The sequence below is a fragment of the Adiantum capillus-veneris genome, chromosome 16 (assembly GCF_014529385.1).
Source record: "Adiantum capillus-veneris isolate H3 chromosome 16, ASM1452938v2, whole genome shotgun sequence".
Taxonomy (NCBI): domain Eukaryota; kingdom Viridiplantae; phylum Streptophyta; class Polypodiopsida; order Polypodiales; family Pteridaceae; genus Adiantum; species Adiantum capillus-veneris.
The window spans coordinates 74,761,184-74,784,215 of record NC_140946.1 but is presented as its reverse complement, the minus strand read 5'-3'; the positions used below and the strand labels follow the sequence as shown (position 1 = coordinate 74,784,215).

At 41.4% G+C, this 23,032-nt stretch overlaps 1 protein-coding gene across 4 annotated transcripts in view; it reads left to right on the top strand.

The window, feature by feature from the left end:
• The first annotated feature begins 21,095 nt into the window (after positions 1–21,095).
• Positions 21,096–23,032, top strand: part of CGL1 (alpha-1,3-mannosyl-glycoprotein beta-1,2-N-acetylglucosaminyltransferase) — a 140,100-nt gene continuing 138,163 nt past the window's right edge. The window contains exons 1-3 of one of the 4 annotated variants that reach the window (XM_086485157.1): positions 21,096–21,272; positions 21,345–21,395; positions 21,480–21,515. In XM_086485157.1, coding sequence (XP_086341283.1) covers positions 21,192–21,272; positions 21,345–21,395; positions 21,480–21,515 — 168 coding nt within the window. In that variant the 5' untranslated portion in view covers positions 21,096–21,191. The remainder of the gene's footprint in view (positions 21,273–21,344; positions 21,396–21,479; positions 21,516–23,032) is intronic. The other 3 variants (XM_086485156.1, XM_086485154.1, XM_086485155.1) reach the window with 3 other exon arrangements.

The following is a 23,032-nucleotide window of genomic DNA, read 5'->3' as shown; positions in this document are numbered from 1 at the left end:
AGATTGGTATTTGGTCTCTATGTTCAATTGATTTAAGTTTTGACTCACACCAAATGGAGAGTGCACTCTTCTTCTTTTGATTTCTTTTGTGCTTGAGCTATTGAGGGTCCCGCCACTAGCTTGATTGCATGCTTTGACTTGTGCAGGAGTTCAATTTTTGACTTAGATGGTGGCAACTAATCTATCATTCCAAGTCCTGGTAGGCGATTCTGGCTAGCACTTGTCCCTCCATTCATATATGTCTTGTTCCCTTCAGTGATTTTGAGATTGGCTTTGACTAAATTTTCCAGTATATATGTTCGCAGGTTGCAGCGAATCATTCTTTGCTCTAAGATTCCAATGGCCATCACTACTGCAATGTGCAGGTTTGGCTCAGTGTACCTTGATGGCTTTTGGACTTTGAGATGTTGGAATATGAGTCACAATGGCAACTCCGTCTCTAAGTACACCTAGTCCTTGTAAGTGAACTTGTGTCCTTGTTGCTTGAAAAATGCTTTGTCATTATCTACAACTTTGGTCTTGAGTAGCAAGTTATCGTTTCCTAGTGGTAAATGTAGTGCTTGATCGATCATGTCAAAGGTGATAAGAACTTTTACTACTTCACCATCCTTATCTATTAAGGTAGACTCTCCATTGTACTGAATGGATGACATGAGCTCACTGATCCCCCACGGCTATAGTCAAAAGAATGTGTCCATCTGTAAAGACCTGAATCCTTCAATTACCTCATGTTGCTGATGCAATGTCCAAAGTTCCCTTGGGAAGATGGTGGTATTTAATTTCGTTCCATCCACGACTTCAAATCTCCCAATGAAGATATTTTCCGGTATCCTTGCTAACTCCTCCTCTGATATGTGGGCTTTCTCATTGGAGAAGATATCCCCCACCTGGTAGGGTGGGGCTCTCCATTGCTTCCTTTGCTGTCTGTGAGGCATTTTGTGATCAAAAATTCAAGTAATTAGCTCCAAAATTTGGCCAAAAAGTTGTCAAGAAAAGTCGATAAAACGCAAACTTGACCATAAATAGAAAAATGGGCATAACTTGATCCAAACAAGTCCAAACTTGACTAAACTTCACCAATGCATTTGGGACTACTACATGCATTAGGTCAAGTGCTTGCATGTCATTTTTGACTCGGGGCTCATCGATTGCAATCCATGCTGAGACTTAGTTTGAACTTCTGATGATACCATTTGATAGAGTATGCTTAGGGGAAGTTATGGTTCACTTCTTTTGGAATTTGGATCATTGATTTGAAATATCAGACTTGAGGATTTTTGGCATTTTGACAAGGCTTTTTAAGTTCAAACAACTTGAAATTCTAAAATTAAGTCTTCCATGATATATGGAGTTTGAGAGTAGGGTTTTGGTATGGAAAGCTTGTAGGGGGTCATGGATCACGATCCCTGTTCTGTAGCCATTTGAGGTGAAACTTCGGTTACTTGTTCTTATAGAATATCCTAGCACACTAGTGAAGTTATTTTCTAGCTTGGATAGGTTTTTCTCTAGTTCACCCAGGTACCCAAGTTATGGAATAATTTAATCCGACTTTGCCATATTTGGTTTTGGTGGGTAATTTTGATCGTTGATTGTGATCAATCTGTTTGGCGCAAGACTTATAGGGTAGTTACCAGGCAGGGAGTGGTCTAAATATCTGGGGTGGCTATAGTAGGCAAAAGTTTGGTAGGGAGATTATGGTAAAAAATCTCTCTCTCTATCTCTCTCTGAAGATGTCTGACTGTAATGAGATCTAATTTTCCCGTTTCACCTATATGTGTTTGACTTACCCCTAGTGCAATTTACATACTTATCTTACTTGGTCACATTTCTCATGTTATACCACCTGCGAATTAGACGAGTCATCATTGGGGCACTTGGTCATTAATTGCCCTTGATTTTGCAATTCTAGTTCGTTGTAAGTTGGCCCAAAATTTGACTTTCACCAAATCCTTCCATATTTGACATGCTCAAAGCTCTTACTTTGTAGATTTGATGTTTGCTTTTAAAACTTGATTCCAAATTTCTTGGCTCTGTTTATTAATTCTTCATTATTATTATTAGGTTAAAAAGGAAACAAAATTACTAGAGACTATTATTAATCGGCCAAATTTTTTGCCAATCATATGTACATACTCTCACTCTAGGCATCTCACATGTCGTTCTATGCCCGATAGGAGAAAAATTATACTAAAACTCTACAAAAAGAAAAAATTCAAGCAACAAAACACACTTTATACATTGTACATGTAATCTCTCCACATCTTGCAGACTAATATCTTGCAATATGTTGCTTCAGCTACTGTAGCCATTGTTACTCCCCCCTTTCCATTCTGAGTCGCCCCATAGACGACCCACAGACGAAGGTTTGTGCGATGTGCATGGGGGAAAAAAAAAAGTCTATGCAAGGCCATGAAATATAGCCCTATCATTCTTAGAGAACATATGCATGGGGTAGCACAGTGCTGTGAAAGATGTGGATGTTAAATCAATTGTTCAATGATTTTGATGGCGAAGTTTCATCCAAGTTACGTTTTTGGTCATCACCCAAAGCGGAATGGATACTTCGCATGGAGGTGTGAGCATGGCAGTGGCGAAGAGCAAAATCAAAAGTCTATAATTAAAAAGCTACGACTAGGTCACCACCTAAGGATGACTTTCCCCGACAACGGTGCCAATATTAGTGGGTCGCCGCAACGGATGTTGTAGCATAGCTACTTGGCACTAACATAATGTCAATATTCCGGGAAGCGACTCGGAAGGGACACAAAGACTAATTTTGAGGGTGTCAACCTCAAGAAGCGAACTTATGGAATGGCAATATCTCTAGTACCAGCAAATCTATCAATCTTGGATTTGGCAACGTGCATATGTCATATGTCACCGCATTTAGTCATCTCACTATTTCGGCACTGGAACGAAGTCCAAATATTACGAAACTTTGGGAGGAGATCCAAGACACTTAAGGAAATTAACCTACCAAGTTTGGTCGCAATCCAATGAGGTACCAAAATCACAATCCATTATGATCAAGGTCTTGGAAAGTGCAATGAAACATACCAAAACGGTTGCCTGTAAGATCCCCAATTTTTTGGTCTCTTCTAAAAATAAGAAAAATAACTTTCAATATCTATTTCGCCAAATTTTGACTTAAGATGCTTGATTGACAGTATTGGAAGGTTCTGAAGTGAAAAGCAAGGTCGTTTCCATATTGCAGTAGGTTAGACGGACGTTTGGTTCAGTTTTGGAAAAATCCGTTATTTTTAGCTTTTTGTGCTTTTTGGCATTTTTGAAAAGCAATATGCTTTTTATGATAACCTAAATATAAAAATATTAATTTTAGTCTTCGTCATATTAAAAAATGATCACCCGGAGCAAAAACGGGACCAAACGAGATTTTTATGGAAAATATTTAATAAAAAACGGTACCGTAAATATGTCAGGACAGTACGAGAAAGTCATAATTATGTTGGAATATTACGGTGTGGCATAGTCTAGCTATGGTTTCCATTAGTTGACCAGATACTGCTCGGATGGTCAATTTTGCTATAAAAATTGAATGGTAAGTGGGAGAGTTAACTACCAAAAGCAAAGGCTTCTTTTTAGGAAAGAAAGAGTCTTTTTTAAAAGAGAGAGGAGGAGTTTAGTTTAGAGCTCTTTTCTTGAAAGCCAAGCTTCTTCTTAGAGACCCAAAATCACACTTCGGAATCTGTGTCCGTTTTAATAAATAAAATAAATTTAAAAAAAAAAGAAGAAGAAGGAAAAAACAGCCGCGAACATGCGCGAACTTATCTCTCTTTGCTTCACTCTATTCTTAGCTTGTGCTTTTGGCCTTGAGAGCCTATATAAAGACCCCTCTCCCTTCACTTTAAAAACACACACTCTCGAAAGCGAAAGCTCTCTTACCTTGACGTCGGAGTTACCTTCTCTCCCTCAACCTCTCTCCCTCAAGCTCTTACCTTCAAGCCATCTCTCAACTGTCGTCTGTTGCATCTACTATCGCAAGACTATACGTATCTAGTATACGGAGTGGTGCAAGCTCTTCATCACCATCTCCAAAAGCTCCTCTCTCTCTCTCTCTCTCTCTCTCTCTCTCTCTCTCTCTCTCTCTCTCTCTCTCTACTTGCTTATTATCTTCTCTCTCGTTTCACAGTGTACGCGCTCTCCGGAAGCTTTCGTGTAGCGGATACCTCAGCGTAGCTCTCATCACCGCTCTCTTGAGGCAAAACAAGAAGCCTTTCAATAGCCCCTAATCGATTCTAAAGCACGGTGAGAAGCTTTAAACTCCATAGTCATCATCTCTCTCTCTCTCTCTCTCTCTCTCTCTCTCTCTCTCTCTCTCTCTCTCTCTCTCTCTATGTCGTTTTTTGGCATAGTCACCCTCTCGGTGATTGTTTTTTTGCATACGAGTACATGTATGGATCAACCGCGTACATACGAAGTTGCCCCATGATTATTTCACCATGTTTAACGTGATGATTTATGCACATAATGCATTCATGGTCACATGCGTGCATAAAAAACGCTTTTTGTTTCACGTCATAGAGGCGGTAGTAACACTGTCTTGGTCATAAATCATAAACTGTTATGAATCTCAAACCCTTTATACCAGAGATAAACACATCAATTGAAACATTTCTCTCTTTGGTGTCATGTGAAAAGAACGCACGAGCTAAGAGATATGGTCAAAAAACAGTTTGTTGCCTACTAAACCAAATTTTTTGACATCAGGCTCCTTGGAGAACCACTATATAGATTCACCGGATGGGTAAACCCACTTAACCAGTTGAAAATCTTGATGAAACTTGGTGATAAATTAATTTAGGTCTCCGTTATCACCTTGGGAATGCGAGTTATTAATCACTCTATAACCAGTTTTACCTACACGCGTAGGAGTGCTACCTGGGGGGGTACCATATGATGTCGTGAGTTAATTAAGCCGTTTTGATATGTTTTATGGTTTGTGTTGGTGAGTTGATTTCAATTATTAAATGGACATAAACTTATGTGGGAGTATATGGTTAAACATCCCAAACCGCATAGACAGATATGAATAAGTGGCTTTCTTTTGGGGTTATCGTTTGCTGTGTGAGTACCATATGGTCAAAGTGATGTAATAGAGTGATAGTCTATACTATGGAGTTGAACTTGATGCTTTGGTTTGAGGCCAAATACTTTCAATTGCATTTTGCATACTCCAAAAAAATGCCAAAAATTTATTTTTTGCACATGTATGAAGTTATGGTTTATGGTTGACCTAAAGGTCGAAGCTGTTTTGCATCATGTTTATGGTGTCGGAATGTTATCATATGATGTCTGGGGACTCATGATGTGGATGCCTCATATGCATGGCTATGATTGATTTCCACCTTTCTAGGTCAAAACTAGCTCTATGTGCTAGAGAGGTGAAGTGCAGATGTGATGCATCAACTTTGCATGGTTGTATGTTGTCAAAATTGGATTTTCATATCATGATTAGTTGCTGGTCAGACTCTTTTTTATGCATGAAAGAATCACTTCTTAAGAGTCACATGTGTGTAGACTCCGATTGATTGCAGAGGATGTGTCAAACTCCACGTGTGGGGGTTGGTTCAATGTGATTATGATTTATGGTCAAGGGCTGAGATTCCCTGATGAATTATGGTTGAAATTTTATTGTGGAAGCCGGTGTGGCTCATGGTTTTTTCTCTGGATTTGGTTATGCTGCCAAAATTTTTGCAGCCATGTTATGTCCTAAAGTGGTTATGTAGGATTGGTCGTGCCTCACCCAAGTCGGGTGGAATGCTCGCCCGTGTGATGTGATTGGATTATGGTTTATGGTTTTGAGATTGGATCATGAAGTGATTTGGATGGTTTATGGCACACATGTAAGGGTAGAGACCTTGTACAGTCTAACTGCTTGGAAAAGATTGTTTGTGCATCTGGGAAGTGCTATTGTGATTGGACTCATGTGTTATGTTTCTCATGGTAGCGTCGCTACAAGACTAGGATCACCTACATCGCTTAGCCTTAGACCAAAAGGTCACTGACTTGGGGCTTTGCTGGATCGGGGGTGTTACCTAGGTCTTCTTCTTTTTGTTAGGATCATCTACACGATTAGTGCGTCGAGGATTGAATGACATACATGGCTAACGTGTCAGGGATTTTCCTTGACTTTGCCTAAACACCCGGTGCTAGGCATCAAAGAGACGTGGCGCCTAAACTGGTATGGTTGGTGTTGATATAATACCACCAGCTGGTACTTGGGATCCTTTTAGAGCTCGGGTTCATGGAGGGAGGCGAAGCAGCCTCAGCTTATGTAGGGCTTTGGTAGGTTGGAGGTGTTCTGGCTCGCTCTCGACAAAGTGAAATTCTCTCTGTCCGTAGTAGAGCGGAAGTGGATGGGTGGACCGGTCGATCCATACACAGGGTCCTGTGCTCTGCTAGTTGTTTTGTTATAAACTTTTTGATGTTATGGTATACCCAGATTTTTTCATTGCATTAATACATGGTTTCCTGTTTCATTTAGATGGGCATTTAAAGATTCTCTTTTGTCATCTTCTCATGTCTCTGTGCACTCTATTTCACCCTCCACTATATTCTCTCTCTCTCTCTCTCTCTCTCTCTCTCTCTCTCTCTCTCTCTCTCTTCGCAACGCGGTGTACACATATATTCACCCTCCACAATGTTATATTTTTCTTGAGTACACTTTCATTCATAACACCCATTCAAGGGTAGCACTAGTCGCTAGGTACCTCTGGATGCAGTCCGGCTCATGGCCTAAACTCCATGCTTGGTAGGGAGGCGCTGAGAACTCCCCCCCTATGCAAATGCTTCTGCAACTCTGATGTATATTGAAAATTATATAAAATTGTAAATTGTATATTTTGTGCATAGACCCCCGGGGAGGGGTATCTCTCATTGCCCTAGTGTCTAGGAATACTACTCTTATGGTTGGCTGTAAGAACTAGGAACTAGACTCTAGGATCCTCCTCCCAACCTCCATTTATATAGGCGGGCTCCTAGCTCCTTGCCCTAGACGGATCCCTTGTCCACACTGCCTAGCCCAACCCTTGGCCGTAGTCCATGACTATTCTAGTTCTTAGGGTACAGGACCCTTTGTTGACATTACTCCCCCCTTAAAGAAGAGTTTTCGTCCTCGAAAACAAAAGTGGGAAACTTCTTCTTAAGAACACTAATGTTTTCCCAAGTGGCACCTTCTTCAGGTCGGTCTTTCCACTTGATTAAGGCTTGTTGTCGTACATGATGGCATGTACGCAACTCATGGTAATCCATAACACGTCAAGTTCATGCGATAACGTAGGAGGTTCAATGTAATCGACCAAAACCTGTTGGTCAATGACGTTGCCGTCCCCATGAAACCGCTTTCGTAGACAGCTTGTAACATTTAATGGTCTAAAAAATTATGTGTAGCGGAAATTACCATGAACATAGTGGGCATTTCATTAGAATATATTCCTAATGAGAATTACAAGAGTGCTTGGGTGGAGAGAGCAACAAAAAGCATAACACCTAGTTAGATAGCATCAACAATACTTTCAAAAGAGAGATAAATTAAGCTATTGACAACAGTTGAGGACCGGATTTACATGGAGCCGGTCCCCCCTCCAAAAGGCTTTGTATTATGGTTTCTCCCATTAAGAGAGACATTGTACAATACAATTCTTTGTGTTCCTTCAAGACTAGCTAGTGCAATGAAGATGAAAGCTTCATGCACTAAGCAAAACACTTAGCAAACACAACTTTAATTATCCCCGTTCTCAGACCCAAGACCTCACACACCTTCGAAGATGGTGAGAGCTAGCAGGGTATGAGAGTAGATTGAGAGGAAGGAGTATCTTACGAGAAAGATGTACATCTCCTCACATAATCACTCATATTAGCATAGCTTAGCTTTTAGCATAGCTTAGCTTAGTAATTAGCATGGTAGAGGAGATGAGCATGCATTGAAGCTTGGCTCTTGGTTGGATTTGCATCCACATGCCAAGAGTGTGTCGATGTAGGCTTCTATCTCACAAGCTTGGAGTAGGTGATGAGCTCTCCATTAAAGCTTGGGAAGAGATAGTCTTCTCTTTCTTCACACATGAGATTGTGTGAGTGTGTGTGTGATAATGCCTTGCAAAAATCAGCCCCCTCTCTCTCTTGGGCGAGCCCTCTTGCTATTTGCTCTTGCTTTTCCCCCATTGGACCTCCCCAAGTCAAGCCAATGGCTATTAAGCAGCATAAGTGATAGCCTTCTGACATGTGTCCCCCTTTTCCCTTTTGTGAGAGTTTAATCAATTAAACTTAATTGATTTAAATGAATTAAATCCCCATTGGACCTTTCTCCATTCTGATCAATAGGAATTAAGTAGCCCATTGGGCTGCTCAATTCCTATTGGACCCCTTCACGGGCTGTCCAATAATCATCCAGGAGACTTAATTTTCATTGGTTCTTTTTATTAAGTGTTTTAAAATTAATTAGGCTAAATTTACTCTAGCCTAACTCTCATTGGTCCACTTCAAGGGTCATCCAATAGGAATTGAGCACACTTTGGGAGCAACTAGCTTAGGCATCTGACACGTGTCCTTCATTCCCTTTGTGTAAAGGGGGCTTGTGTGTGTGTGTGTGTGTGTGGCTTTCTCTCTCATCCCCTACTTGCTAGGCTCGCCCCCTCCTATGTAGGGATATGCAAGACTTTTTTGGTCACACACAAAGCATCCAATTCCTTAAGGTTGACCTTTGGACATAACCTTTGAATTTTGGAACCTTAGCATTTTGGAAGTCTTAATGGGCTGAACCTTAGGGTCTTTTTAGCCCATTGTTTCACATGGCTCTTTTGTAGATGGCCCCCCCTTTGGATCCCTATTTTCCCTCCTTTGGATCCCTACTGTGGCCGGTCTACTAGCTTAACCAATATTCTAGTTGTTTCTCCCCTGGAACTTCCCCATATTAAATGATCAGTTTAACATGAGAAAATCATTTAGGAGAATTAGATATTGATTATAAGGCTTTCCTTTGTAAGCTTTAATAGGCTCACATGGAAAGCATTGTGTATGAGCCAATGATTGGGCAACTTGAGTTGATAGGCCATCTCATTGATTGGCTTAAGAATCTGGAAGGGACCATAGTACCTTTTTTGCTAGTTTAGCATAGTACTTTTGGTGGCCCGTAGGATTCTTGCCCGTCGTGTGCCTTAATCGAGCCTTGGGAAACTTTAACAAGACCCAATCGTTTCCTTTAAAGGCTTGGGCTCTTCTGTGCTTGTCAACAATCCAAAGATAAAATCCATGGATATGCTCTCCCATGGTGAATTAGGGATTGGCAAGGGTTGAAGCAATCCAAGTTGCTTCCCTCTATCAAATTTTGTCTTTTGGCATACCACACATTTAGAAACATACTCTTGTATGCTCACTTTCATGGTAGGCCAATAGAAATATGTTTCAATTTCCTTTAAGGTAGACTGAATCCCCCTATGCCCCGCATAAGGTGGAGCATGAGATTCATACATTACTTTCTCACGTAGTGAGTTAGTAACACATAGTCTATTGCCATAGAGAAGATAAACATCTTGTAAAGTAAATGGTTCTTCTTTCTTCCCTAATGCAAGGGCTGAAATCACATCTCTAAAGTCGGGATCAATAGCGTACTCATCTATCATTGAAGATAGATCATTGTGAGTTGCTATGGAAACCGCATTCACTCTCGGCCGTCTTGAGAGTGCATCAGCTACTTGATTATGCTTGCCAGCAATGTGAGCAATATGAAAATGAAATTGCGAAAGAAAATTTGCCCACCTCATTTGTTTGTCAGAGAGCTTGGTCTGTGTCATGAAGTACTTAAGACTTTGGTGATCCGTTCGCAAAATGAAAGGAGGTCCCAATAAATAGTGCTTCCATGAGTCTAAGGCATGTAGAACTGCAAGGAGTTCCTTTTCATATATGCCTGGAGCTTGCTCAATAGGTTCGAGCCTTCGACTCTCATAGCCTATGGCGTGCCCTTCTTGGAGCAAAACAGCTCCAAGGCAATCACCACAAGCATCACATTGGAGCTCAAATGGTTTTGAGAGATCCAGTAGTGTAAGCACAGGTTGAGAGATAAGCTTTTCGAAAGCATTGTTCTCCTTAGCAAACCATGTATACCTAACTCTTTTCTTTGTTAGGTCATGTAATGGTCTCGCAATTTGTGAGAACTTTTCTATGAAGCGTCTATAGTATGCACACATACCTATAAAGCTTCTTAGTTCATGATGATTCCTTGGTTTAGGCCATCCTTTTATTACCTCTAACTTTGATGGATCCATTTGGATGCCATCTTGAGAGATAATATGACCTAAATATTGGATCTCTTGCAAGAAAAATTCACTTTTCTTTCGATTAACATAAAGTTTATTCTCTATTAAAACTTGAAATATTACCTGGAGGTGTTGCTTGTGTTCGTCTAATGAATTAGAGTAGATGATAATATCATCAAAGAACACTCCAGTGAAGGTTCGATGAGGCTTGAACAGCTTCTCCATCAAGCGGTTGAATGTGGCTGGTGCATTGGTCAAGCCAAAAGGCATGACAATGAATTCGTAAAGACCAAATGTGGTACGAAATGCGGTCTTTACAATGTCTTGATCAACTATCCTTATCTGATGATAGCCCCTTTTTAGGTCAATCCTATTGAAGTAGGTCGATCCTTGTAGCTTATCAAATAGGTCTACTACCCGTGGAACGGGAAACCTATTCTTGATAGTGATCCTATTTAGTGCTCTATAGTCGACACACATATGATATGTGCCGTCTTTCTTTTGTACTAATAGCACAGGTGAGCAAAATGGAGATGATCTAGGCCTAACCATGCCCTTCTCAATTAACTCATGCACTTGCCGCATAATCTCCTCTTGTTGAGCTTGAGAAACTCTATAAGGAGGTTTGTTAGGTGGTGAACTTCCTGGAAGAAGTTCAATTGCATGATCATCGTTACCTCGTTTAGGAGGTAGCTCACAATGGATGTCTTCAATAAAAACATCTTGAAACCCCTTGAGAAAATTGGATAACTCTAATTCCTTTTGGTTGCTTTTATTTTCTTTTGCTAAAGCATTAGGTTCATTTTGAGAATCTTTAACAAAAATCATGTACACGGAAATAGAGCTCTTTATTGACTTGTTGAAAGCTGGTGTATGTACAATGGGAATAGTGTTACCCATTTCCTTAGCATCTATATACATGTCTTTTTCCCTGAACTTAAAGGAGATTCTCCTTTCAGGAAATTTAACATCGGCAGCCAGGCGGTCAAACCATGGTGCCCCTAGGATTACATCCTCATGCTTGAGAGGAGAGATAAAGAAGTCCTCTTTGTCCACATAGCCTCGGACATGAAGCCTCAATTTCCCGATTAAGGGAGTGACTGAAGCTTCTTGCCCCTTGAAGGCACTGTCTGCGGGTAGGACATCTCCCATCTCGTAGGATTGTATGCCTAGCTTGGTGGCCAACTCTATAGATATAAAATTGTGAGTAGAACCAGGGTCAAAGAGAATAAAAACATCATGTTCTCTTACCTTTCCCCAAGCATGGCATAGAGGAGATCCTTTGTGATGAGTTTGGTGAGTCTCCTCCTCTTGGATTTCAACCAAGGAAGCTCTAGGAGGATCTTGGCGGTTGTTCTTTTGGGGACAAGCGCGGTACGCATGCCCTTGTTCGCTGCACTTGAAACACCGGTTATCCTTGCGATAACGCTCAAGCTCTTCAGGAGAGATTTTGTTCTTACCTTTGTAAACTCCCTTCTCTTTAGCTTTGTTGGAGTTGCCCTTAGGAGACTTTTGGACATTGTCCTTCCCCTTAGGCTCATTGGAACCCTTGTTTTCTGGGGGCTTATTATTTCTTTTAGCCCCCGTTTGGAAATTGATTCGTGAGGCCACCATAGTATCGTGTGCTACCGCCAATATGGTACGTGGCCTTTGGTAGTTGACATACTCTGCCATTTCTTCGGTTAAGCCCGCACAAAATTGTTGCTTTTGCTCTCCAAAATCCAACTTTTTGAAGACAATGGCTTTGAGTTGTAGGTCCCAAAAATTGTCTACATATTTGTGGATGGATTCATAGGGAGAGAGCTTTAAGCTTCGCCATTCGGTGAGTACTTTGTCTTTGACATCGGTGGCCAAAAACTGCTTCCTAATGGAAGCTCTTAAAGCTTTCCATGTTCGTGGAGCTTCACCATTGGCTCGTAGGCTACACCACCATTGCCTGGCAGACTTTTGAAAGTGCATAGCTACATGGCGTAGCTTAGAGGACTTCGTGAAGCCCCCATCTCCAAACGCCGCATCGAATTGCTGGATAAAGGCCAAGACTTTGCCCGTAGCACCAAAGGTGCCATCATAGGTAAGGAAAGAGATTCTCTTCCCTCCCTCTTTGAACTTCTTCAGCTTGGATGACCTCTTCCATGCGGCATAGGATTTCCTATGGCCTCTTGTTTTTGATGGTTCAAAGATTGCACCATCACTTTCTTCAGAAGGTGAAGAATTTGAAGAAGGTGGAGAAGAGGGTGACCTCTTTCTCGCCTTTTTCTTGTCTTGATCTTCGTCGTCTTTACCATCACTTTCATAAGAGGAAGAGGATGAAGAAGATGGAGAAGAGGTTGTCCTCTTTCTCGCCTTTTTCTTCTCTTGCTTTTTATCATTCCTTTTTGAATTATGACGTGGAGAAGAGTGTGATGGTCTTCTCCGCTTTGGTGGTGATGGAGAGCGTTTAGCCCGCCGTCTTCGTGGAGCCATGTCCATCGAGGTGGCGGGAGACTCACTTCTTTCTCGTTCCTTCGGTGGAGGCTCTTGAGTTCTCCTTTGGGAAGGAGATGCATCATCAAGAAGTAAAGTCTTGAGCCCTTCGTACGGATTCTCTTCTTCTTCTCGAATCGGAGAGAGACCTCTTTTGGGAGTCTCACAAGGAGGCTTCCTAGGTGTTCTCTCGTCATGGTGATGAGCTTGGAGAATCCCGTGAGCACGGAGCTGCCGTTGCACTTCACTTTGGAGAGATGGATTGCCCATGGCTTGTTGAAGCCTAGAACAAGATAGTTAACAAGCATCGGAGCATCATTAGTAGCTTGCTCATTAGCAAAATCAAAGTTATCAACATTAATTTCACTCTCTTTACTATTGTCAGCCATTCTAACAACTTTTAGGTGTAAACTTTTTAGGTGTACTTTGGCACTTCAAGCCCTAGTTTCTACTCCTCTTTACCCCTTTAGAAAAAGCACTCAGGCTACTGTACCCGCGGCTCGAATACCTGTTACCATATACATGTGGTAGTGATGTGTGTGAACACACTAGGACCGTCGGGGCATTTTTCCCCTCTTTAGGAGGTTTTTTCCCCCGTGCATTGTATATACGCCCATCACTCTAGGGCTATCTATCTTTCCATTGCACACTAAGTAACACACTCTCTATTGTGTGCCTTGAGCTTCCTTCGTCTTCTCCAAGTTGTGTGTGTTTCTCTGCAACCCTAATTCCAACAATTGGTATCAGAGCAGGTCACGTCCTCCCGGGCTTAGTCGCCAGCTGCTCCAACACACGCCTGCTCACTTTCTCCAATTTCAATGAGCTTTGGCGAGCGTTCGCAGGTCGTTCAGATTTTCGATTTGGGCTCATTTCTGCCTCTGTTTCCACTACAGGCAGTATTGCACATGCTATTTTGTCATTTTGTGCAGAATTTTTGTCAGTGCCGTTTTCTGCATAATAGGTGCCTTATAGTCTTCTACGGTTTGTGCTATATAGCACACGTTGTTCCCGCTCCGTTTCTCCTATTTTCGGGCAGTTTTCACATCAGGTGCAGCATTTACCATGGTTGACAACAACAACACAGATGTGTTCAAGATGTTTGCTGCTGAGGATAGGTTGGATGGGGACAACTACCCTATGTGGGCTTATATGATGCAACATGTTCTTGTGTCAAAGGGTGTCTGGAACATTGTGCAGGGCATTGATGTACATCCTGGTTCTGAGGATGTAGGCGATGTTGAGGATGTTGCAGGTCTTGCTGCAAGGATTGTAGCTGTTAGAGTTGTTTTGCCTACGGCAGAACAAGCTCGTTGGGATGTTAAGGATGCGTAGGCTCATGCATTGATTGCGTTGTCTGTGAAGCGCACCATTGTTCCTCACATCCGTTCAGCAAAATCTGCAAAACAGGCTTGGGATATTTTAGCAGGTCTTTATGCAAGCCGCAATGAGGCTAAAATTGCTTTGCTGCATAAAGAGCTGGAGTCGAAGATTATGCATGAGGAAGATGATATGGACACTTTCCTTGCTAGTGTCAAGGATATCAATGAGCAGCTTATTTTTGCAGGTGAAGTCATTTCAGATAGTTCCCTTGTGCAGACTGTTCTTGATGCCTTACCAGATTCCTACCAGACTTTTGCTAGTACTTGGAGACTTATGACCCAAGGAAATCCTGAAGTTGTCAAGTTTGATGCATTATGCACATTGCTGTTGCAAGAGTCACTTTCCAGAAAAAACAGGACTAGGCAGCGTGCAGTTGAACATGCTTTTATTGCTTCTCAAAGAAAGGGTGGTAACAGTAATGCAGCCACTTCTTATGGTTCTGCTGTGAGTGGCTAAAATTTTGTTCCTAATGCTTCTGTTGGCAGCACTTCGTCTGGCAATTCTGGTGATAAGGGCAAAAAGAAGATGCGTTGCCATTATTGTAAAGCCAATGATCACTTGATCAAGTCGTGTCCTAAGTTGAAGGCCAAAGAGGCTAAGAAGAAAGAGGGTGGTTCCACTGCAAATGCTGGTTCCACTACAAATGCAGCCATTGTTGAGTCTTCTGTGAAAGGAGACTGTGTTGCTGACGTTGATGCAGAATGGGCGTTTAGCGCAGAGTGCACTTACAATCCTGTTGTCCATGATGCATGCTTGTCAGTTGCTGTCGATTCACATGTGTGGTATTTCGACAGTGGTGCTACAAAGCACATTACCTCACATCGTGAATTGTTTACCTCTCTCGAGTCTGTCCCTCATGGGAATTCAGTCACTTGTGCCAACAATGCCTCTTATCCAGTTCAGGGAGTTGGAAAGATTGTGCTTACTGCTGCTAATGGCAGTTCTTTCACACTTGTTGATGCACTTTATGTACCTGGGATCAAGAAGAATCTCTTGTCTGTATCCGCACTTGCTAGACTTGGACTTGTAGTCAAATTTGTGGATGACAGATGTACAGTTCATGACCTCAGTTTTGGTGATGAAATTGTTGCATCTGGCCTTTTGTGCTGCGGGCTGTATAAGCTCACTTTGTATGACAAGTGTGGACAAAATTTTGCACATGCTGTTGCAGATTCAAGGGCTATTTCAAATGCAAAACTTTGGCATGCACGTTTTGGTCATTTGAATTTTTCCAGTTTGCTGCGGTTGCAGAAATGTAATATGGTTTCTTCTTTGACACCTCTTGAAGCACCTGTCAAACATGTTTGTGAAGGCTGTATTTTGGGTAAGATGCAGCGTTCTAAGTTTCCAAATGGTGGTTCAGTTCGGGCCACATGCAGGTTGCAACTTGTGCATAGTGATGTTTGTGGGCCCATGCAAACTCCGTCCTTGGGCAATTACCTGTACTTCGTGACTTTCATTGATGATTACTCCAGGCATGCATGGGTATTTCCGCTTAAAGCGAAGTCCGAAGTTTTTATGTGCTTCAAACAATTTCTGGCTATGGCTGAAAATGTCTCGAAATGTACTATGGGCACCCTCCGTCCCGATCGAGGGGGGGAGTATATGTCTGATGAATTTAATGCATTTCTGGCTAGTCGTGGGATAAAACACCAATGTACAGTGCCTTATACACCTCAGCAAAATGGTGTTACTGAGAGGAAAAACAGGTCACTGACGGAAATGGCACGATGTATGGTCAAAAGTCAAGCTTTGTCGCATTCTTTTTGGCTTGAGGCCATTATGTGTGCCACTTATGTACTTAACAGGTGTCCTACGAAAGCTTTGCAGTCTATTACTCCATATGAAGCATGGCATGATAGAAAACCTTATATTGAGCACATGCGTGTTTTTGGCTGTTTGGCATATGCTTTGGTGCCACAAGTGCAGCGCAGAAAATTGGATGATAAGGCTGTCAAATGTATTTTTGTTGGTTATAGTGCTGAAAGCAAAGGTTACAGGTTGTATCATCCGCAAACAAAACGTATTCTGGTTTCTCGGGATGTAGTGTTTGTGGAAGATTCTGTTCAGCCCTTGCTGTCATGTACTAGAGACAGTAATGTAGGCTCACAGGACATTTATGACACTTTGTTGCCTCTTTTCAGTGGTGGAAATACGAATGTAAGTTCCAATGAGGCAAATGTACAGCCTATGGGGGTTTCTGAAAATGTTCTAGATCAACCTATTACTGATGTAGATGTACATGATGTACTTGATGAGGAAAGGGATGAAAATGAGCAGGCTAGAGGTATGCCAAAATGGCTGGTGCACACCTTGCGTGACAGTAAATTGGATGCACCTTTGTCTAGTCGTACTCGTTCAGGCTCTCGTCATGCATCTTATGCATCAGATTGTTATGCTTTGGCTGTGTCTAGCCTTTGACTTGAAGCACAAAATTCAGAAAATTGGATGGCTGCCATGCAATTAGAATATGATGCACTTATAGAAAATGACACATGGACTTTACGTGATTTGCCTCCTGGCAAAAAGGGCATTGGTACGAAGTGGGTTTACAAGTTGAAACGCAAGCCGAATGGTGAGATCGATCGCCATAAGGCTTGACTTGTTGCAAAGGGTTATGCACAACAAAAAGGCATAGATTATGAAGAGACTTTTGCTCCCACTTGTCGTATGACTACTGTGCGTTTTCTATGTACATTGGTAGCTCATTTTGGTTGGGATGTACATCAATCAGACATTGTTACTGCTTTCTTGAATGGTGACATATTTGAGGAAGTTTATGTAACGCAGCCTCGCGGTTTTGTCATAAAAGGACAAGAGGACAAAGTGTGCAAATGTAACAAGGCTTTGTATGGGTTGAAGCAATCTCCTCGTGCTTGGTATGAGAAAGCTGACACTCATTTGGTCAAACAAGGCTTTCGTAATAGTCCAACAAGGTTGTTTTGAATGCTACTTTCAAGATGAAAGATTTGGGGCTGTTGCATCATTATTTGGGTATACAGTTTAAGCAGTGTGATGGTGGTATTGCCTTGTGTCAGAAAAGTTACATAGAGACATTGCTATGTAAGTTTGGACTTGAGGATTGAAAACCTATTGCCACTCCCATGGAAACAGGTTTGAAGTTGAGTCTACATGATGCTAGTGATCCTTCCGATGTCACTCTTTACCAAACTGCTGTTGGCTGCCTCATTTATGTATGCAACATGAGGCCGGATATTCAGTTTGCAGTCTCGCAGGTCAGCAGATTTATGCATAGCCCAAGGTCTAAGCATTAGCAGGCTGTCAAGAGGATTTTCCGCTACCTTAGTGGAACTTTACATCTTGGCTTGTTTTATCCCAAGGGGGGATCATTGCCGCCAGACTTACATGCTTTTTTGGACTCAGATTGGGCTGGTTGTTTTGACACGCGAGTGTCCACAAGTGGTTTTTGTTTCATGCTTGGCAGTTCATTTATATCATGGTTGAGCAAGAAGCAACCTACTGTGGCCACTTCGAGTTGTGAGGCTGAGTACATGGCAGTCTTCACAGCTACGGCTGAGTGTGTATGGCTCAGACGCCTTATGGCTGATTTGGGTGTTGGACAGGACAGTGCCAACACTATCTACACTGACAGTCAGAGCGTATTGGCAGTTGCGAGGAACCCAGTTTCAAACCTTTGGACATAACCTTTGAATTTTGGAACCTTAGCATTTTGGAAGTCTTAATGGGTTGAACCTTAGGGTCTTTTTAGCCCATTGTTTCACATGGCTCTTTTGCAGATGGCCCCCCCTTTGGATCCCTATTTTCCCACCTTTGGATCCCTACTGTGGCCGGTCTGCTAGCTTAACCAATATTCTAGCTTTTTCTCCCCTGGCACTTCCCCATATTAAATGATCAGTTTAACATGAGAAAATCATTTAGGAGAATTAGATATTGATTATTATGACATCATGTATATCATGGTTGAGCAAGAAGCAACCTAGTGTGGCCACTTCGAGTTGTGAGGCTGAGTACAGGACAATCTTCACAGCTACGGTTGAGTGTGTATGGCTCAGACGCCTTATGGCTGATTTGGGTGTTGGACAGGACACTGCCAACACTATCTACACTTATAGTCAGAGTGCATTGGTAGTTGCGAGGAACCCAGTTTTTCATGCTCGCACAAAGCACATTGAGGTGCATTACCATTATGTCAGGGAGAGGCTCTCAGCAGGAGAGATCAGCTTGGCTTATGTGCCAACACAGGACAACCTTGCAGATCTTTTCACAAAGGAATTGTCTCGTGAGAAGCTTGAAGCTTTCCGCAAAGCTTTGGGCTTACTCCCCTTTGTGGACTGATCATGTCCTCAGGGCATGGCACTTCCCTTTACTCATGTGCCAGCTCTCATTCACCGCATCACTCCAAGAGGGATTTGTTACCATATACATGTGGTAGTGATGTGTGTGAACACACTAGGACCGCCGGGGCATTTTTTCCCTCTTTAGGAGGTTTTTCCCCCCGAGCATTGTATATACGCCCATCACTCTAGGGCTATCTATCTTTCCATTGCACACTAAGTAACACACTCTCTATTGTGTGCCTTGAGCTTCCTTTGTCTTCTCCAAGCTGTGTGTGTTTCTCTGCAACCCTAATTCCAACAAGGAATACAAGGGTTAGTGAGTTAGTGAGGGTAGGGGGTGTTTGGGCAACCATAGGGCCTTTACCTCAACATAGATAACCGAATAGCCTAAGTCGTTGCCTTAAAGTGATATAGAAATCATATTTTTTGAATGGTAAGCTATAACTTTCTATTCAAGAGGTTGAATATCTTCTATGTTTCCTCCTCTATTGTTTCTAGCTTAGCATGCACCTCCAATGCACTCGGTTGGTAATGTGACACTTTTATGTCCTGTTAAGTCACCATTTTGCTTGAATTATTTGAAGAGCTTGAAAATGAATTTTTAGGTGTTATATATCCACAAAGTTGCCTTACGAGTTGAAAAAAACTTGACATTTTTTTGGAATATCGATCTCACCATTAACCTTACTCTTGCAAAACATTTCTCAACCTAAATTGTGTGAAAAATGGGTCCTATTATGGGCCTTTTTTACAAAGTTTTGCACCTATACCACTCTAAAATTCATGTTTGTGAGGTTTATATTGCTAGAGGATTAGTCTTAGTAGTTCTCAACATATTTTGATGCTTCTAGTGAGAATTAAGTGTTAAAGTTAAAAGTTATGACCAAATTACAAGAATTGCGTAATCCTATTTTTAAGCCAAATTTAGCACTTTTATGATCTTTTGGTGGCTTTCTTGATGTCCAAATGCAATTTTGATTGTGTAAGTGACATGTGTAACATAAATCTAATCTTCCTCGAGTTTTGGGGCACTTAATAGCATATATAGCATAGTATACGACGATGGTTGAGTTTTTCAATTGAAAAAGAATACGAGACATTCTAGTGTAGCAAGTATAGCTTTCTCAATATTGCTAGTTTCTTATGCCGATCGTGTGCATTTGTAAATAGTAACCATATCTAATCATAAACTTTAAATTTGGCTAGCTATTGAGTAGTTTCTATGGGATTCTAGAGGTCATAATGCTAAACCAAGTTTTTTCATGTTTGTTGCATTTAGCATTTCATCATTGTCCCCAAGATTCCACTTGGTAAGGGATTTGTATCTGTATTAAGCATGACTACAGAAACTTTGATGATAGGTCCGCAAAATGGCAAAAATGCAACTTTTTTGTACCTAATTCTTTTGCCAAAAAACAAAATAGTGAGGCAAAAGCAACCATACTTTTTGATCGGCAACCCATTAAAGTTAATGGAAAAATTTATCTCATGTCCTACAAAAGTTCTCAATCTTATTTATATGCAATCAACCATAAGAAAGTGTTGTTTGGGGCAAAATGGACTGGTCCATCAACTTTGGAGGATTGTTGTGACCAAGAGTTGAGAAATTTTACAAGTTTCTCAAATTTCCATATGAAGTAGTCCTTGAACTATGTGCTCATGAAAGGAGTTTCCAAAATGAATGGATCTACTACAGTTTTGGAAGTTTTTCTCAAAACCCTGAAAGGACACTTTTATGTCCTGGTAGGTTACCAACCTAGTGTTAAGAGCACATAAATGGTTATAAAGCTCTTGGGATATGGTAAACTTATGACAGTAAGTTGAGTCCGATTGGGTCCATTGCCATCCCATGGAGGTGCCTTGCCTACATGAGGTTGAACAAAAACATCAACACACAAATATACAAGTTGCAAAGGTCTAAAGAGACCAAGTTGTAACATTACTGTGCGTTGCTCATAGCCTACATAAGGTCAATGAACAACATCAATACACCAATACACATGTTGCATTAGTTTAGAGAGAAAATTTTGTAGTTTGTTGTGCCTGTCGTGTAGTCGAGCCTCAAGATATTGCATTGCATCGTTCAAGTGAGCTTACTCCACAAAACTTGCATGCTCGCAAACAACTTCAAGGCTACAAAATAGAGGTTTTTCATGAATGTAATCTATGGTTTTTTAACCTTTTGGCTTGCCAAAGGAAGGAGGAGATAAGTCTAAAATGATGATGAGCTTTGGATGTGAATTGAGAATACAAATCATTAATGTGATGTGAGTTAAATATGTTTCTTGATACTTTGAAAGAGGCATCATGGGATTTATTTCAAGACTATTTTTAAGCAACATTCATTGTGGAAATGTTATCTCGTTTATCCTTTCGTTTTAGTGAGTGAAGGTATTATGGATTTGTGGTCATTCAATATTAGGACCATTTCAATATTATGGATTTGCTGGCACCATTTTTTTTGACAATTTGTTAATTGATGTAATTTGTATGAGGTTTAGAATTCTTAAACTTTCACTAATTGTGAATACTCTCTCATTTCTCATGAGGCCTCTTGTGTATACTTAGGAACCTCACATCTTAAGTAAAACAAGCGACATACCATTTTAATTTTTAAGGGCGTGCCTTACAGTGTGTTTGTATGCTGTGTGTGCACCTTGTTAAAAACGTAGCGTGTTACCACTCCCTAGGCGTACTTTAAAAACAGTCAAGGGACTAACGAGTCAACAAAACTCACTGCAGGGAACGCCGTTACGCCATGGCGAGCAAGCTGGCGGCTCTCGTTTGCGATACTCGAGTGCTTCTGCTGATAGGCGTCGTTATCTTTGTGATCGTGCAGGTGATTAGAAGACAATACACGCACATGCGCACTCACACATTCAGAATCTGATAATTGGTTCCTGGATTGCAGATGAGGCTTTATTCTGCCCATTCCGAATATGCAGATCGCATCGCATCTGCGGTAAGCGACCTTGCTTGTCTCACATCAAAAAGTGGAACGACACCATTTTCTCTTTCTTTTGAACTGACGGCTGGGTATTTACAGATTTCTCTGAAATTGTGGATGATGCATCATACTTGGGTATTTCCTTGTTTTGTGCGGTGTGTAAAAGAGAGGTGTTTTCCTAGCATGTCTTCCAATCATTGTGGATTGTTTCCTATGAAATGCGCATGTCTTCCAATCATTGTGGATGGGTTGTGAGGTTTTAGGTTCTCTTCTTTTAGTTTGCAAGCGTTGATGCCAATTGGTGAAGATTTAATACTTACTCATCCATGCTATTGAATGTTCTATGAGAGATAAAGAGGTCATCTGAATTTTTTAAAAATCTGACCTGTCTATTTTTCTGGATTGATGCTTTAACAGCATATTTTTTGTGTGTGCTTGCAAAAATGGGTTTTAGAAGTGATGTAGACATGTGACTGCAAACTAAAGGGTAGTGGCTTCAAAGTCTAGATATTAAGGTATATGCTCAATCCTACAATTTGAAGATGAGAAAACTTCATGTCTGGTTAGTCCACAACCATGTAAAGAACAAGAGAAGAATAAGTGGGAATGGGGACCATTGAATGCACAATTAATAAAGTGACTGAGTATTATTAAGGTATCAGTTAGGAGGATACAATTCCATGTTGATGAATTGGGCACAGATTGGGTGATTAGGTAGACAACAATTCTATGAAGTAGAGAAGTCAGTCTTCGAGGTAAAGATGTCGTTTCTCACGATACTGATGAAATTTGCACCTTCTTACCATGCATTAAAGAAAATGGCCACTTAGGAAGTGTGATTTTTTCTCTCTAAAATTTATTCTCTCTCTCTCTCTCTCTCTCTCTCTCTCTCTCTCTCATCCACATACATCCCAAAAGAATCAGAGATAGGGGGCATCGTTTTCACCCTAATAGTGGAGTGGACCATGTTAGACATGCCCTCAGTAGTGCATACCCGCCCCACCATTGCCCTATATAAAAGCCAAGATCCCCCATATCAGCTCTGTGGGCACACCCATGTCCTGCAGTCTACGTATAAGTCTAGCTCTCAACACTGTGTCAAAAGCTTTGCGGAAATCCACAAAGTTACAATAGATCCTCCTGCCATGGTGTCTACCCTCCTCAATCATAGCTCTGAGTGTTAGAATCTGTTCAAGAGTAGAGAAACCTCTCTTGAATCCTACATGCCATGATGCTCACATGCCCTCTCTCTCAGCCCATCTACTCAATTCCTGCTCAAGAATAGATGCATACTGCCCAACAAATGTGTGACCAACCATGATTGTGCGATAATTCCCAGAAAGCATGGGATCTCTTGACTTGAAGATAGGCACAATCGTGGACATACTCCAAGTCTCAGGAAAACCCTCATACATGGCTCGATTAAACATCATAGCAAGAAGCTTTGCAACCATATCTCAGGCATGGATGAAGTGCCGTGCCACTGAACCATCATGATCATGTGCTCTCCCTATCTTCATCCTGTCAATGGCTTTCCTTACCCTCTCAACAGTAAAGAAAGTACATGTCTCTGGTGGGTTCAGTAGAGGTGGTTGCCTTGGTACTGTGTAGAGAGATGTGGCATATCCCCCCCATGTCTTAGTAAAGAAAGT